This window comes from Ornithorhynchus anatinus, chromosome 6, assembly GCF_004115215.2.
Source record: "Ornithorhynchus anatinus isolate Pmale09 chromosome 6, mOrnAna1.pri.v4, whole genome shotgun sequence".
Taxonomy (NCBI): Eukaryota; Metazoa; Chordata; class Mammalia; order Monotremata; family Ornithorhynchidae; genus Ornithorhynchus; species Ornithorhynchus anatinus.
Genome location: NC_041733.1, coordinates 20,231,784 through 20,249,072, shown reverse-complemented (window position 1 = coordinate 20,249,072; position 17,289 = coordinate 20,231,784). Strand labels below are relative to the sequence as shown.

General features: G+C 45.6%; 1 protein-coding gene across 6 annotated transcripts in view; it reads left to right on the top strand.

Annotated features, from left to right (window-relative positions):
• The first annotated feature begins 502 nt into the window (after positions 1-502).
• The window catches only part of ATP2B3 (ATPase plasma membrane Ca2+ transporting 3), a 131,822-nt gene continuing 115,035 nt past the window's right edge, over positions 503-17,289 (top strand). For all 6 annotated transcript variants that reach the window (XM_016227864.2, XM_016227863.2, XM_016227866.2 and 3 more), the window contains exon 1: positions 503-810. In XM_016227864.2, the coding sequence (XP_016083350.1) occupies positions 606-810 (205 nt within the window). In that variant the 5' untranslated portion in view covers positions 503-605. The remainder of the gene's footprint in view (positions 811-17,289) is intronic.

Sequence of the window (17,289 nt, the reverse complement as noted above, 5' to 3'; positions counted from 1 at the left end):
TTAAAACACTGTAGGATGGGTACGGCATGAAAGAAAGGAGGAGACTGGGGCAGCTGGAAAGTGGAAACTCCTTCCTTTCAGGGGAAACTCGGTTGGCCTGTTTTTGGGGCGGGGCAAGCCTGGGTCTCTCTGTCACTGACCTGAACTTCTTTCTTTCCATTTTCCTTTTGTGTGTGTCATTTTCCCAGGTTTCCTCAGTGCAGTGGAGACACTAGGTGTGCTAGGCCCTGACCAGGATCCCATTACCTGCCAGAAACAACCTTGTCCATGGATTGGCCCCCTCATTCCTCCCTGACACATCGTGGCCCCCGTGACTGTTAACTGGAGTTGAATCCATGAGAGAAGACCCCAGATCTATAGCATGAAATCAACAGAGACCATATCTTAACCAGGCAAGTGAGGGGTCCAAAAGTCGATTGGAAATCCTGAAATTGCAATTCCTGGCTGTTCCTCTTAACTGAATTCTCTTCTTCCCCTCCACGCCTTCTTCCTCTCTAGGCGTTTCCATCTTTCTGTCACACTGACCTACAATCGTCCCAGGCCAGAACGTCTACCAGCCACACACCACCGACCTTGAAGTCAAGAGGGCCCCTAGTGAAGACGAGATGGGAGACATGGCTAACAGCTCAGTGGATTTCTATCCCAAGAACCAGCGACAAGAGCTGAACCATGCTGGCGGCTTTGGCTGCACCCTGCCGGAGCTGCGCTCTCTCATGGAGCTGCGGGGAGCGGAGGCTCTTCAGAAAGTCCAGGAGACTTACGGGGACGTCAACGGCCTCTGCCGAAGGTTAAAGACCTCGCCCACCGAAGGTAACCTTCCTCCTTCTAGCTCTAGGGCAGAGTGAATGGGTCTGTCGCTCTGCGTCTGGCCTCGGGAAAGAGAATGGTTAGCCTTGGGGAGTCACAAATGCCACAGAGGAAGAATAGCTGTCTGGGAAAGACATAACCGATCATCTGTCCAGCTCCTGGGCCTGCCACGCTGGCTGGCCAGTCCACACTGTTTCCTACACTGTGCTCTCTAGCGTTCTGAGAAGTCTAGTTTTCAGTGACGGGAGTTCTGAACTAGCCAATTCCTTCCCTTAGGATGGCTATGCCACCGCTTGAGTGATCTCACTGTGCGGAAAATATTTCCAGACATTCAGCCTAAACTTTCCTGAGCTCCATTCCTGAGCATTTTTCCTAGTTCCATAACACCAGGGCTCAGAAACTAGAGAACTGAAAAGGAGGCCAAGGAGGCCCCTTGGATCCAGATGTCATTTCTCTGAGTTGAACTATCACCTGTTATGTCCATTCCACTGTCGTGCTCAGTGGTCCAGCCTTTTTCCACATTCCTGGGTTCATGTGTCTGGGGCTTTAAAGAATGTTAAATGTCAGAGTCAGCTTGGGCTCTTGTGACTTGATTTTCCCTGGTTGACCAGTTCCACAGATACACTCTGCCCACCACTGGAGAGGCCCCCATTTATTTTCAATTAAGTGCTTCAGCTATATAAATCCCAGGAATTGGCAGAACCTCTGTGGCTCGTCTGGTATGCTCTCTGCTTCCTCCTGCACTCTCCCACCAGAGTCTCAGAAAATCATGGATTCCTCTGGCAGGGTTATAATTACCTTTAACCATCTCTAACCTATTTTTAAAACCTCCAAGGAGACAGATTCCACTGCCTCACTCAGCAATTCATTCTAGGATCTAATAACCCTCCCTGTCCAGAGGTTATTTAATCTAACCTAAATCCCTCATTCTTCATTTTAGCTCCCTTTAGCTAATCCCCTTTCTTCTTCTCAAGAATGTGGGAGAAAGTGCACACAGAGCAGTGTTCTGCACCTAGTAGGAATTACTGTAGATACAAGTCCTAAATTCTCCCTAAGTAGTTCCTGATTAGTTAAAACCTGTCTCCACCCATTTCCTTCCCACCGTTGGGCCCCACCTCTACTATTCTTACGTCCAATCCCACTTCTCACAGCTAATCACCTAAGGACCCCAAACACTGTGCTAACTTTGATATTATTTGTTAAACCCAATTGTCAAATACGGTGCTGTGCTGGGTTAGATACAAGATAATCAGCTCAGACCCAGTCCCTAAACCACATGGGGCTCATAGCCTAAGTAGGAGGGTGCAGGATTTATTCCCCATTTCACAAATCAGAAAACGGAGGCCAAGAGAAGTTGTGATTTACTGAGGGTCACACAGCAGGCAAGTGGCAGAATTGTGATTAAAACCCACATCCTCTTACTTCCAAGCCCATACATTTTTCACCAAGCTGCCCTGTGATTCAAAGGTGTCCAGTCTCTGAAAATTGGGAGCCTGAAAAAGATGTGAAGTTAGCCATAGATTTTAAAGGATTAAAAAAAATTTCAGGAAGTATGGTACGTTGAATTTATTAATATTTTAAAGGATTAAAAAAATTAATAAGTCCAACATACCATACTTCCCGAATTTTTTTTATTCCTGAGGGTGTGGGTGTGGGTATATACATATATTTACACATATATGTATGTATGTGCACTTAGTACAGTGCTCTGCATACAGTAAACACTCAATAAATACAATTGAATATATGTACTTATGATATTAATTAAGTGCTTACTATGTGCCAGACACTAGACTAAGCAGTGGAGTAGATACAAGCTAATCAGTTAGACACAGTCCTCATCCCACATGGGGCTCACAGCCTTAATCCCTATTTTACAGATTATGTAACTGTGTCACAGAAAAGTTAAGTGATTTGCCCAAGATCACACAGCAGACAAGTGGCGGAGTCAGGATTAGAACCAGGATCTTCTCACTCCTGGTCCCATTTCTCCCCTCTAGGCCATGCTGCTTCTCTAAATTGCTAATGAGTGGAAATCTCCCTCATAATGTACTGAGGGATATGAATACTTATAATGTGCTAAACACTGTGCTCTGGTAAACATGAGCCCTCAGAATTTAAGAGACGGTATCTTATTCCCATTTCACAGATAAGGCAAGTGGGCACTTGAAGGTTAAGAGACTTGCCCACGGTCACAAAGCAGATCGGGACAGAGCTAAGATTAGAACCCAGACTTTCTACCCATGTTTTTTTCCAGTAAACTCCACTGCTTTCTCCTAGACCCAAATTAATAATAATAATGTTGGTATTTGTTAAGCGCTTCCTATGTGCAGAGCACCATTCTAAGCACTGGGGTAGATACAGGGTAAGCAGGTTGTCCCACGTGAGGCTCACAGTCTTAATCCTCATTTTACAGATGACGCATCTGAGGCCCAGAGAAGTTAAGTGACTTGCCCACAGTCACACAGCTGACACATGGCAGAGCTGGGATTCGAACCCATGACCTCTGACTCCCAAGCCCGAGCTCTTACCACTGAGCCACGCTGCTTCTTATGTTGCTTCTTAGTTCTAAACTAGCAACTGAAGCAATTTAACACATAGTCTAGGTCCTTATCTTACTTCTTGGTCTTGGCTTGCTTGCTTCTCCCTGCTCCCCCAAATCTTTCTCCCCCCCCATGCCACACTCTGTCCACAGTCTTTGGCAAAACCTGGGTCCCTCCTTCTGATGACTGCCATGGGGATGTTACCTGCACATTTTGCTTAGACCTCTACCCCGTACATTCAGGTTACTGGACGTTCAAGTACTTTTGATTATTGGGGGGGGGGGGTGCTGAAGTCGCTAACACAGCACTGGTCTAAATGCTTAGAGTACAGTGGAATCAGCAGACATGATCCCTGCCCTCAATGATCATTCTAGCATTCTACATTCTACATTTACATTCTAGCAAGGGAGGCAAACGCTAAAAAATAGATTAACCATAGAAGGAGAAGAGGGAAAAGATATGGACGTGAACACTCTGGAGAAGATGGTAAAGACATGAGCATACTTGTCATGGAGCAGGCGGTGTGAGTTATCCAAGGGCTTCATAATAACCATAATAATAATACTAGTTCTGTTATTTGTTAAGTACTTAATATTTGCCAGGCACTGTGCTGAGAGCTGGGATGGTTACAACCAAATGGGTACGAGACTCACAGTCTTAATCCCCATTTTACAGATGAGATAAATGAGGCACAGAGAAGTTCAGCAACTTGCCCAGAGTCATCCAGTAGAGACGTTAGGCGAAGCAGAAGTGCTGAGGTGGCAGTTGTGGGGGATGGAAGCTGGGAGGATGAGAAATGAACAAGGGAAGGTCTCCTCGAGGTCAATCGTTCTGCCCTTCATCTCAAATCCTCTCTTTTAGAGGAAAATAGGCAGCTCTCTTCTGTCAGAATTATGACATCATCCTCCACATAACCTAGAATCCGCTTAGGTGATTCATATTTGGCTGGATTAGTTGCCTGACAGATGTCTGAGTGGCTAAAATCCCCCCAGGGTACGGTGCCCGGCACTTTTGAGATCCTCAGTCATTGCTGTATTTCTTTACAATAAATTATCCCCTTAATGTCTCCCTATCTAATTCCAGTGCACATTTTGGCACTGGAGGTCTCGGATGGAAAATCCAGAGCTGAGGCTCCATGTTTGTGCCCAGAGAACTAAACATTGGGTGCCTGGTCTGTGCCTGGCGGTGATCCCTTATGGCCTCGTCTTTTTAGAGAAAGTTAAAAAACGGGGAAAACAGAGGGTCAGGTAAGGGATGGGTCACCCCAAAGGAAATACTAATTATGGTACTTAAGTGCTCCCAGGGACAAAGGAGATAGACATGGGGGCGAGGGTGAGCAGAGGCCAGGGAAAACAACATCTTAAAAAGATGAAGTGGGGAGAGGAGAATGAAAGGGAGAGGGAGAATGTATATCAAAAAATACTCTCCAAGAGGGGCAGAAAGATGAATTGCCTGCAGGGACAGGAGAGAATGAGATAGAGGGAGGAGGAAAGTGAAGGTAGGGAAATCAGGAAAAAGCAAGAATAAAAGGAAGGGGGAGTCTTCTGAAATTCCATCTCCTCCAAGAGACATTTCCTGATTCACTTCTCATCTCCCTGGGTTAAATTGCCCACAACCACCTCTAACACTTGCATACATATCTTACAGACCCTCTATCTTATATATCTATGGCTAACCCTTATTCATATCCACTTTACTTTCTTCCTTTAATCTGTATGTTCTATGATCTGTCTTTCCCCCAGATCATAAACTTCTTGAGGTCAGGGATCTTGTCTAACAGTCCTTGTACTCTCCCTAGTGCTGGATACAGTGCTCCATGCAGTAAGTGCTCTTGATTGACTGAAACATGTTGAGAAGCATGGAGAACAGAGAGCAAAATCAAAAAAGGTACAGCAGGAAGAATGTGGAGCCTTGGGAGGGTACAATATCAGAACAAATTTACCCAGTCAGTGATATTTATTGAGCACTTATGTGCAGAGTGCTGTACTAAGCGCTTGGGAGAATACAGTACAATGGAATTAGCAGTAGGATTCCCTGCCCATAACGAGTTGCAGTCTAGAGGAGGAGGCAGACATTAATATGAATAAATAAGTAATTTATAATATATAATTTAAAATAGGTACATAAGTGCTGTTGGGGTTGGGAGTGGGGCGAATATCAAATGTCCAAAGGTCACAGATCCAAGTGCATAGATGCTGCAGAGGCAGAGCGAGCCAGGGGAAAGAGGATTTAATCGGGGAAGGCTTCTTGGAGGAGATGTGACCTTAAATTATCACCCACATTGCCAAACTGCAGACAGCAGCAAACTCTGACCAAAAGTCATCTCCAATCCCTCCATGAAGCAAGCCTAGCTAGCTGGGGACCTCAGAATGGGAGAGGAGGGTATAGCTCCTCAACCAAGCACAACAAATAGAGCCAACACACGTAAAATACATCCTCAGAAAAGAGCAGTGAACTAGCAATGTTTGCACTACCTCGGGCCCCAAAGAAGAAAAAGAGAAAAAAATGGGACTTAAGCACGGGAGAAAAAAAGAAAAGAGGCAAAAGGAACAAAAAAGAGTGGAAAATGAAGATGTTAGATGACACCTGAAGATGCTTTAGGAAAAGAGAGAGAAAGAAACTCAGACAAATGAGAAGAGGGTAGAGAACTGTGTCAGATGGCTAACAATCAGAAACAGCATGTTTTAAAAATCAGGAAAATCGAGGAAAAAAAGGAAACAGAAAAGACACCTTAAGAAACAAATAAAGGGGAGAAGATGATGGAATAGGACGGTTTCTCCTTGGGCCTGCTCACACACTGAGGTGGATTGGGAATCCTTTGGAGGCCATCAAAGGTGAGGGTTTAAAGAGTCTTAGGTGAGGATGCTTGAGGGACGGAGTGTGTGCATTAACTGTGGGGGGGGGGGGGGTTTGTGGGTGTCTGGGTTGGATGTGGCAAGTGGTTTTCAGGGATGTGTAAACGATGTGGAGAGACAGAGGGGAAGGGACAGGAGCCAAGAGTGGAGAAGCCCTCCTTTCCACATCTCTAATCCAGAATGTAGCCAAGTAAACCCTTTCTTACTTAAATTAACCAAGATGAAGGACAGGTAATTCTATCATTTAAGTACAAATTAAGAAATAAAAGGAAAAAAAATCAGGAAAAACAAAATCAATCCATGGTATTTATTGAGCATTTACTAGGTGCGGAGCACTGTACTCAGCACTTAGAATGCAATATAGCTGAATTAGTAGTCACGTTCTCTGCAAGTAAGTTTAGCAAAAGTATAAAAGGTAGTTCAGTGGAATGATTTTTGTAGTTTTTCAGGGTGTCAATTGAAAGTCCTTTTGTAAAAATCATAACCTGGGTAAATTAGGTTTATCCAGCAAATTTTTTGCTTTTGTTGCTGCTCAGCCAGCTTTTGCAGGGGCAGTCCAAATGGAGTTAAGTCCCATTATGAAGATGCTGAAGAGATCAGAGCAATGAAACAAATGGATGGATTTCTGCTAGGGTTATTGATTTTCTATCTTTATGTTAGTACATGGAGGGGAAGACTTCTAGGGAAAATGAAATAGCATAGAAAGTGTTAGGGTTCATCCCCAATCTGGTGTTGGGCAAATCCAGAGGCAACATTCCCAGTAAATCCAGTATCAAGGAGGATCTCCTTGATTACCAGTAATGAGTCATCCTTCCAGGTCCCCGTCTTTGCTGCTATCCTCTCAGAACTTCTGCTCCTTCTTAACTGGTACTTCTGCTCTCACTGCTTCCCATTCCACTTTCATTCATTCAATAGTATTTATTGAGCGCTTGCTATGTGCAGAGCACTATACTAAGCACTTGGAACCATTCGACTGATGGTATTTATTGAGTGCTTACTGTGTGCAGAGCATTGCTCTGAACGCTTGGAAAAGTACAATGGAACAGTGTCAGTAGACGGGATCCCTACCCACAAGGAGCACAATAATATTTTCCTACACTGCTGTTTGAGCACTTCTTCCTCTTACGTGTAAATAATAATAATGTTGGTACTTGTTAAGCGCTTACTATGTGCAGAGCACTGTTCTAAGCGCTGGGGTAGATACAGGGTAAGCAGGTTGTCCCACGTGAGGCTCATAGTTAATCCCCATTTTACAGATGAGGGAACTGAGGCACAGAGAAGTGAAGTGACTTGCCCACAGTCACACAGCTGACAAGTGGCAGAGCCGGGATTTGAACCCATGACCTCTGACTCCCAATCCTGGGCTCTTTCCACTGAGAATTATTTCACATCTATCTCCCCAGATAGGTTGTTCATTCAATATTCATTCATTCAATAGTATTTATTGAGCGATTACTATGTGCAGACCACTGTACTAAACACTTGGAATGTACAGTTCGACAACAATGGGCAGGGATCATATTTTTTCAGTCACATTGGCCCAAGAGCTTAGACTCGTGCTTGGAACCAAGCAGACACTTGACATATATGATTGAGTGATTGACTGATACATTTTGACAGTCTGTGTGTCACTAACTCTGAGTAGAGAACCCAAAAGTAAAATGGGTACGAGATTCACTCTCACGTAATTAGAAGTTGCCAGTTATTCTAAATAATTCCCCTTTACCTAGCCTACTCTTACAAAATGAAGAGAACTGAGGCAGATATCCTTGTCGTTCAAGGAAAAAGAATTTGCCTTATTTAATTTCAGAGCACGTATACCCATAGTCCCATTAGGTGGGTGATTACTTGAATATTAGACTGTAATAATAATAATAATGTTGGCATTTGTTAAGCGCTTACTATGTGCAGAGCACTGTTTTAAGCGCTGGGGTAGATACAGGGTAATCAGGTTGTCCCACGTGAGGCTCACAGTCTTAATCTCCATTTTACAGATGAGGAAACTGAGGCACTGAGAAGTGAAGTGACTTATCCACAGTCACACAGCTGACAAGTGGCAGAGCCCGATTAGACTGTAAGCCCATCATTGGACATAGATTGTCTCTATCTGTTGCCGAGTTGTACATTCCAAGCGCTTAGTACAGTGCTCAATAAATACTACTGAAGGATTGAATATTAGGCTTTGGAGGTGTTGAGCAAGGCCTAGCCATGAGGTTTGCATCCACCTCAGACTGAACTCAAATGGAGCTCACAAAGTCATATAGTCCCTTCCCCTGCCTGTAAGCAGGAAGTTGGTTTATTTTGGGGGTCTGAGCCCGCTGTTCTAAAGAGACTCTCCAAGGAGCAAAGAAAGGTTTGTGTGAAAGGCCTGCCAACTGACGATCCAGAGAGTAATAACCTCGGGACTCAAGCCAATTCTGCCAAGGTGGCAGCAGATTGACTTTAAACACTGCCGGCCAGAGCGGTCCAGCTCCTCAGAAGAAGGCAGGCCTTTCAGGAAGCAGGGAGTTCTGGCAGGTGGGTATTTGTTGGAGAAATGTAGGGCTACAACATAGAGTTGCCCAGCTCCTTCCTCCAAACTCTCTTCTATTTCACCGCAGAGCCCATTGTTACATTTACTTCTTCTGGTGAATGAAAGGTGCTTCACTGAAAAAGGGGATGAAGATGATGATGGTACTTGTTAAGCGCTTACTATGGGCCAAGCACTGTTCTAAACGCTGGGGTAGATACAAGGTAATCAGGTGCTCCACGTGGGGCTCACAGTCTTCATCATTTTACAGATGAGGTAACTGAGGCCCAGAGAAATTAAGAGACTTGCCCAAAGTCACACAGCTGACAAGTGGCAGAGCCAGGATAATAATAATAATAATGTTTGTTAAGTGCTTACTATGTGCAAAGCACTGTTCTAAGCGCTGGGCGGATACTAAGTGATCAGGTTGTCGCTCATGAGGTTCACAGTCTTCATCCCCATTTTACAGATGAGGTAACTGAGGCCCAGAGAAGTTGAGACTTGCCCAAAGTCACACAGCTGACAAGTGGCAGAGCCGGGATTAGAACCCACAACCTCTGATTCCCAAGCCTGGGCTCTTTCCTCTAAGCCTCGCTGCTTCTCATCTGTCCCCTAACATGAAAGGAGGAAATGCCCACTCTTCAAATGTGAAGCTCAAAACCATTTGTGAACTTGGGGTGGTTACTGGTGGTCCCACTGTCCCTCCAGACTCTCCCTTTCTCTGAAAATTGAACTGTCCATCCAGGGAGCCAAAGGACTAGCATCACTAGGCATGTGAGAGGATTGGAGAATGAATTCTCTCTTTCAGTCTTCTGACCACCAAAATGCATGAAGCCCTGCAAACTCATAAAGCTTAAGGAGAAACAATCAGACAATCCAATAAAGGACCCCAGCCCATTTTCCCACATGTCTCCCTCTTTCTTCCCCAATGCTTGTCTCTCTCCCTTCCTCGACCTTCCTCTGTGCCCTTCTGTGCCCTAACCTCACCCTTCGCTAGTCTTGATTATTTTTAATATCAGCAGAGAGATGAACTGTCATTTTAAGGTTTGGTTCAGATAACTGTTCAAGCCCGTGTCCTCGAGAATTGGTAAAAGACAATCGTGCTTAGTGTCGGTGGGCATTAAGGGATCCCTTTAGAGTAGAGATGTTAGATTTTTCAGTGATTTATTCACCCTACATCTTCCTCCTCTATGAAGTGATTTTTACCAAATCACGATTCTTCATGCAATATTAGTAGTTACAGTCTTTATTAAGTGCTTACTGTGTGCAGAGCACTGTACTAAGCACTTGGGAGAGTACAATATAGCAGTGTTGGAAACACATTCCCTGCCCACAATCAACTCACAGTCTAGAGGGGGAGAAGGCATATTGTTTATATAAATAAATTATGGATATGTACATAAGTGCTGGGGGGTTGAGGAAGGAGTGAATCAGAGAGGAAAATCCAAATGCAAGAGTAACTCAGAAGCGAATGAGAGAAGGGGAACTAAAGGCTTCGACGGACATGTCCAAGAGCTAACAGAGTTGCCATAAATGGAACATGGTAGTGATTTGGGGATTTCTAAAGAGGGATCCGAGGACTTCACTTCCCTACCCAAAATTCCGCAGGGCACGGCATGGTGAATTCTTGACCATCAGCTCCAAGGTTCTCCCTCAGTTGGCCCCCTCTTCCCTTTCTCATCTTCTCCCACTACATCCCAGCTCAGGTTCTCCCCTCCTCCCAAGCCATCCCTCACTCATCACTCCCGTGTATTGAACAGAGAGTGAGGTGAGAGAAATCACCTTTGAGACGTCCCCGGAGATTGGAATTTTTTTAACAGGCGACAAACTATCCTGACCTACAAAGGAACTCTCAGATTTGAGCACAGCATATAAGCACACACCCGTGCTTCAGTCTGCAACTGATTTATGGCTCAGAACAACCAGCCTAAAAATTTATCTCCTCTGCCCTTCCCATCCCTGCGTGTGTGTGTTCATGGCCCTGCTTTGAGTTTATTTTGAGAAAGCTGGGGAGTTGCTATTAGCTTGGTCTATGGGTCCTAGTTAAGCCATGAAACCCATACTGTGTTATCAACCTCCTGATTTCTTCCTGGGCTAGTAGCACCTACCCTCACTGGGCTAAGAGAGGTAGCATTTTTCACCCGTGCCAGTGGGAATGATGGTGTGGTAAAAGAGCTGTTTTCCTGCATTCCCATTTTGTGTGAGGATTTTGGGGGTAGAGGAAGAGGAAAGCCATTCACCAACTAGAGATCTGACCTCTTAGAGATAAAAAGAAACAGATGATATGAGACTTGGTGCTTTTCATTTTACTGCGCCGGGCTGTTTGTGTTGTTAAATATTAAAAATGTCAGATGGCCTAGGGAGCCTGCATAATTTCACTGCATAAGAGGCCATAACGGACCGTCAGAAAATTCCAGTCCCTCTGAGAAACAGATGGGGAATGGCAGCCAAAGAAGCGGCCCGAGTGAACCTTTGGGATTCCTTCTCTGGGGGGTCAGCGTAGCCGGCTGCTGTGGACCTCAGGCCTGGAGCCTGGTGCCTGCCCCTGGCATGGATATTTTGAAAGCCTCCCTTCTTCCCCTGTCTCGGAGAGTCTCAAGTCAGGAACTTGATTTTACCTGTTCACCTGCAACTCCCTCGTGGCTCTTGATGTTTCCCTTGGGCCTCGGGGCTTATAGGTTCAGGGAATGGAGGCCTATATCCGAAGCCCTCCACTAGTCCTTTGGCAAGAACAACATGCTCTCCCTGCACCTCATTTTTTCCAATTGCAAAATGGAAATCGTAATCCTTCCTAGGCTCCGATCCCAGTGCTGAGCTCTGAGGTAGATACAGCATAAGCAGATCTGACATAGTCTCTGTCCAGCATGAGGCTCATGGTCTAACTAGGAGGGAGAATTGGTATTGAATCGTAGATGAGGAAACTGAGGCACGGAGAGAAGTGTCTTAAATGTCACAGCAGACAAATGGAAGAGCTAGGATTAAAACCCAGGTCTCCTGATTCCCAGACCTGTGCTTTTTCCACCAGGACACACTGCCCTCTCCTTCCCACACAGAAATGGCATGATGACTGGTGAGATCGTAGATATGAAAGGCCTCGGGGTTGTTTGAGAGAAAAGTTCCGTCTTCAGAAACACAGTACAAGGTGTAATTCACGTGACTCGTGTGTGGTCTGACTCTAGGATTGTGAGTTCTAGGTCAAAGGTCCAGCTGTGTAGAAAGCAAGTGTCAGACACTTCAGGAGGTGTTGCTGATGGTGAAATTCATCTTGGAGGCCAGATGTGGCTGAAAAGATCAATCGATCCTATTTATTGAGCATTTCCTATGTGCAGAGAGCACTGTTTAAAGGTTAGGTTAATGGAGGCCCCACGGTCCCTCCCCAACTGTACACAGACCCAAAGCTTGCTTGCAGCTCCTGATGCAGTTTTCATGTTTGCCTCCTTGTCTCACACTAGTGAGCTGAATGACATCATCTGCGATGAGAAGAAACAGTGTAAAGAGCACAGAGGACCAGAGTTCTAACCCCGGTTCTGTCACTTGCCTGCTTTGTGAACCTGGGCAAAACACTCCACTTTTCTGGGCCTCAGTTTCCTCATTTGTTGTCTCCCTCCTCCTTGAGACCGCGAACCGTATCCGGCCTGGTTATCTTGCATCTACCTCAGTCCTTAGAACGGTGCTTGGCCCTTAGTAAATGCTTAATAGATGCTATTATTTATTATTGTCTAAGTGAATGCCTGAGGTGGAAGTGATTTGTCTTTTAAGATAGTGACTGGTAGATCCCTTAGAGACTTACTATTTAGGTGAGAACTGCAGGTTATCAATCAGTCAATCAATGGTATTTATTGAGTGCTGACTGTGTGCAGAGCAATATAGGAAGGATTTGAGAGAATACAATACAACCGAGTTGGTAGACACATTCATGCCCATTTTGAGCTTACAGTCTAGAGGGGGAGAGAGAGACAATATATGAATGAATAATTAATAGATATGTACATAAGTGTTACGGGGCTGAAGGTGGGGCAAATACCAAATGTCCAGAAGACCCAGATCCAAGTGCCCAAGTAATCCAAGGTAAAAGGAGACGCTGCCTGTGGTTTGTTAGTTCCACCATCCCTGGGGCCAGAACCAGTTTTAATTTCTTGGAAATTCCCACCTTGCCACCTCCTCCAAACTAGCTGCTTCCCTGCAGGTGCTAGTGGACAGGAGTTGACTCAAAATGAATGAAGGCAAGAAACGTCACTCCTGTTCTTGCAGGAGTCAGTTCCTGTGAGTTAGATAACCCGAGCCAGATGGATTTATTCAAACTCCTGGGGCGGGAGGGGGCAATCCAACATTAATAATAATAATAATAATGTTGGTATTTGTTAAGCGCTTACTATGTGCAGAGCACTGTTCTAAGCACTGGGGTAGACACAGGGGAATTAGCTCGTCCCACGTGGGGCTCACAATCTTAATCCCCATTTTACAGATGAGGTAACTGAGGCACAGAGAAGTTAAGTGACTTGCCCACAGTCACACAGCTGACAAGTGGCAGAGCTGGGATTCGAACCCATGACTTCTGACTCCAAAGCCCGTGCTCTTTCCACTGGGCCACGCTGCTTCTCCTAATTATAATTATAGTATTTATTAAGTGCTTACTCTGTGCCAGGCACTGTATTAAGTGCAGGGGTGGATACCAGCAAATCAGGCTGGACTCAGTCCCTGTTTCACAGCCTCACTCCCCAATTTCCAGATGAAGTAACTGAGGCACTGAGCAGTGAAGGGACTTGCCTAAGGCCACACAGCAGACAAGTGGCGGAGTCCGGAAGGATTAAATCCCAGGTCCTTTTGACTCCCGAGACCGTGCTCTATCCATTACACCGTGCTGTTTTCCAGTAGTACGACCCTGGGATCCAGACACTGTCTGGTTGGGAGAGATGCAGGGGCACGCTCAAATTGTGGGGTGGGGTTTAGTTAGGGGGTACTCCAGGTCTTGTTTCTTTGTGAGTTTATCACGAAGCACAGGGAAAAAAGCTTCTGCCTGCGTTGCCATGTGGTTCCTATAAGAGTGCAAGATTCTCTCACTCCCCTCCACCCCTGCTCCCCTTCCTGCCCTCCGAGTGGGCCACTCTTCTTGGATAATGTTGTGAGGCAATGGTATTTTCAAGGCAGCAATCCCAGGCTCCCTTGGGGTGTTGCCTTATAATGCTGCTCAGCATGGAAATATCCCAGTTCAACTGAGGGCACTGTAGCTTTTCCCAGTCTGATTCATTCAGGTCCAACTCCTGGATGTTCAGGGAAGGGGGTATATCTCTGTCCTCCCCCTGCCTCCCTAGCCCTGGAGAGAGAAGAGTTTCAGAGAAAGACAAAGACATTTTGTGCACCACAGGACCCAGGAGAAAGACCAGTGTGGGAAGACTACTTTCTGAATGCTGGTTCTTTTATTAGGGTTTTTTGTGTTCATTTAATCAAATTGGGATGGCATCTGGCAATCTGGTATTAGCCTAATGCCCTGTTTCCATCCAGGCTGACAGCTTCAACCTCTCTACTTCAGAGCTAATTTGCTACCCCAGAATGCTTGCACTCTAGTGCCTAGCTGGCTCCTCATGCTTTATCTTCAGGTACTGGGGAGGGGCTGCGGTCTTGCTTCCCCGTAGTCTTATTAACTCCAGAGGCTGCATTACACGCCACCTTTTTTCACACCGTAATTAGTTCTGCTTCATATCGCTGCACTCTGACAGGGAAATGAATACTGCAAAAGCCTGCAGCATAGAGGGAGAGAAGGAAAGAGATGGAAATGGGGGAGGGGAGGGGGGGGAAAAGAGGGGAAGGGAGACAGGGAGAGGAGAAGGAGGAGAGCGTAGAAGGGGGTGGGGGAATAAAACCAGGGAGGGGGAGGCAGGGAGAGGGATGTGGCCACAGTGAGGAGCTTTAGCTTGGCGCAATCTCAAGGACAAGTCAAGGAGAAACAATCAGAGAGGGAGGGAGGGAAACAGAGAGAGGGGGAAGGCAAACGAGACATTGAAGCTGGCAGAATCTGCCTTTACATGACATGGTAATTTCCCTCTAGTCCACCAGGAACTGCCCATAATGCAGATTTCTTGAGATAAGATCAGCCCTAACAGGGAATATCATTGCCCACATCTAATTTGAAAGTGACAGTTTCAGGATGGCAGCTCCGGTACACGGAGGGTTCCTTTCCCTCTGGAGAGCAAGCCCAAATGAAGTTTTTTCTGAGACCCCTCCCGAGGAATATGCAGGAGGGAATCGATCAAAAAACCAAAGACTAAAAGAAGCAGGGAGCGGGGAGCAGAGAGATGACGGGTGCTACCCGGACCACAGATCCTATTTTTGGATCGTCTTTTTCAAGGAGAAATAGGTTCCAGCTATCATAAAAGAAACATTTAGGTCTTGATTTTAATGTCTTTAAAAGTCTGTCCATCCTCCCCAGAGCAGATTTTTCAGGAATAGAAACTGGGAAATTACCAGAGATTGGGGGACTGTTATTCCTTCTAAATCCTTTTAGCCCCTGAAAGATAAAGGGGGGTGGGGGTGAGGGGTGCTCTCCTTTCCGTGTACCACTCGCACCCAGTGATGCAGCCACTTAATGTATCCAAGGAGCTGAAATAAAGTCCCAGGTTGAAATGGTGCTGAGAGCAGGAATGCTCCCAAGCGAAGAGTTCTGATGTCTACGAAATATCAGTCTTTCACAGTGACAGTGGGCGGGGACTGGGCTCCCTCAGAACACAATTTATGGGGACTTCGAAGTGAGGGCAAGGTAATCTTTAGGGAGGCACTGGGTGACTGTGGACATCAGCTGCAACCTGAAAATTTTGGCAATACTAATGATAGTAATAGCAATGTGTCATTTAAATGTTTGCTACGTACTAAACCCTGGAGTAGGCATGTGATAATCAGGTCGGACACAATCTCTGCCCCACACAGGGTTCAGTCTAAGGAAGTGGGAAATAGATATTGAATCTCCATTTTACAGTTGATGAAACAAGCAAAGAGAAGTGAAGTCATTTGCCCAAGGTCACAAAACAGGGAAACGGTGGAGCTGGGATTAAAACCCAGGTCTCCTGACTCCCAGTCCCATGCTTTTTCCACTAAGCTACAGAAATCTTGATGAGTTGTCTCATAATGGAATGAACTTTGGGGAATCAAAGAGGGGAGTCCTCGCCCCCGTAAGTCTCACAGAGTGCTCACAGAGAGATGTCCCTAGGACATTCTTTATCACTGCGATCTTCCAAGGGACTGCAGCATAGCCTAGTGAACAGAGTATGAGCCTGAGAGTCAGAAGGACCTGGGTTCTAATCCCTGCTCCCTCCACTTGTCCACTATGTGACCTCCTCCAAGCCTCAGTTTCTTCATCCGTAAAATGGAGATTAAGACTGTGATCCCCAAGGGGGACAGGAACTTTGTCCAATCTGATTTGCTTGTATTTACCCTAGTGCTTAGTAGAGTATCTGGAACATAGTAAGCACTTAACAAATACCATAATAAGAACAAAACGAAAACCCTCAAAGTCCTAATGTGTCAGTTAATAATTAAGCATTAAAGGATGTTTTTCACAGCTGCTGGCTCCAGGTCCCAGGTCAGACAAGTTGCAAAGAAATTGCCCTCTGTGAGACCTTTTAGTGGTCTCAGCCTGCAGTATGGAGGTCATAGTTGTCCAGTCCAATGAATTCAGTCCTGAATGGGCATTCAAGGACGGAACTACTGTTCAAGCCAAACTGGATGATGAAGTAAAAACTCCACTTCTGGTAAAAGCGCCCCAGACGGGCTAGGCATGTGGGGGAGTGGGTGTGTGGGAGGACTGTGGATCTGTTCTTTGGGCATAACGATTATAGAGTGCCCACCGGGGGAAGATCCCAGAACACAATGCCGTGGAGAGTTTCAAAGGAAGGAACATTGCATCCGGCCCTTGAGGAGTTTATAATCTAATAAGGGAGCAGAGCAAACACACGTCTTCAGCACCTACGTAAATACCAGTGAAAAAAGGATAATCATTTGAATCTGTACCCTACTAAACTGAGCTAGACAGAGATCTATATGTAAAGGCTATAGAAGCAGTACGGGAAGCAATGTAGACTGATGGAAAGAGAACTGGTCTGGGAGTCAGAAGACCTGGGTTCTAATCCCAGCTGTGCCGCTTGTCTACTCTGTGACCTTGGGTAAGTCACTTAATGTCTCTGTGCATCAGTTACCTAATTTGTAAAACGCAGATTGAGACTGTGAGCCCCTGTGACACACAGATGGTGTCCAACCCGATTAATTTGTATCTACCCCAGCGTTCTGAATAGCGATGGCCCTGTGAGCCCTTAGCAGATACCATTTTAAAAAAAGGATCAGCGTAGGGCAGGGTGAGAGGGTGAAGGTCAGAGTAGAGTTTCTTAAAACACTTGAGTGTCTGTGTGCATGGGAAGCTTGTCTTTGCCCTTTTGGTGATATTCCTAAACAGGGGGTAGGAGAAGGATTTCAAAAATGTTAAACCAACAAATCTCACCAGTATTGAATCTATGTCTAAAGGATATTAAATGATAAACCTGGTACCAATTATTAGCAGAATTTCATTTTGAATTCCTAGCAATCTCCT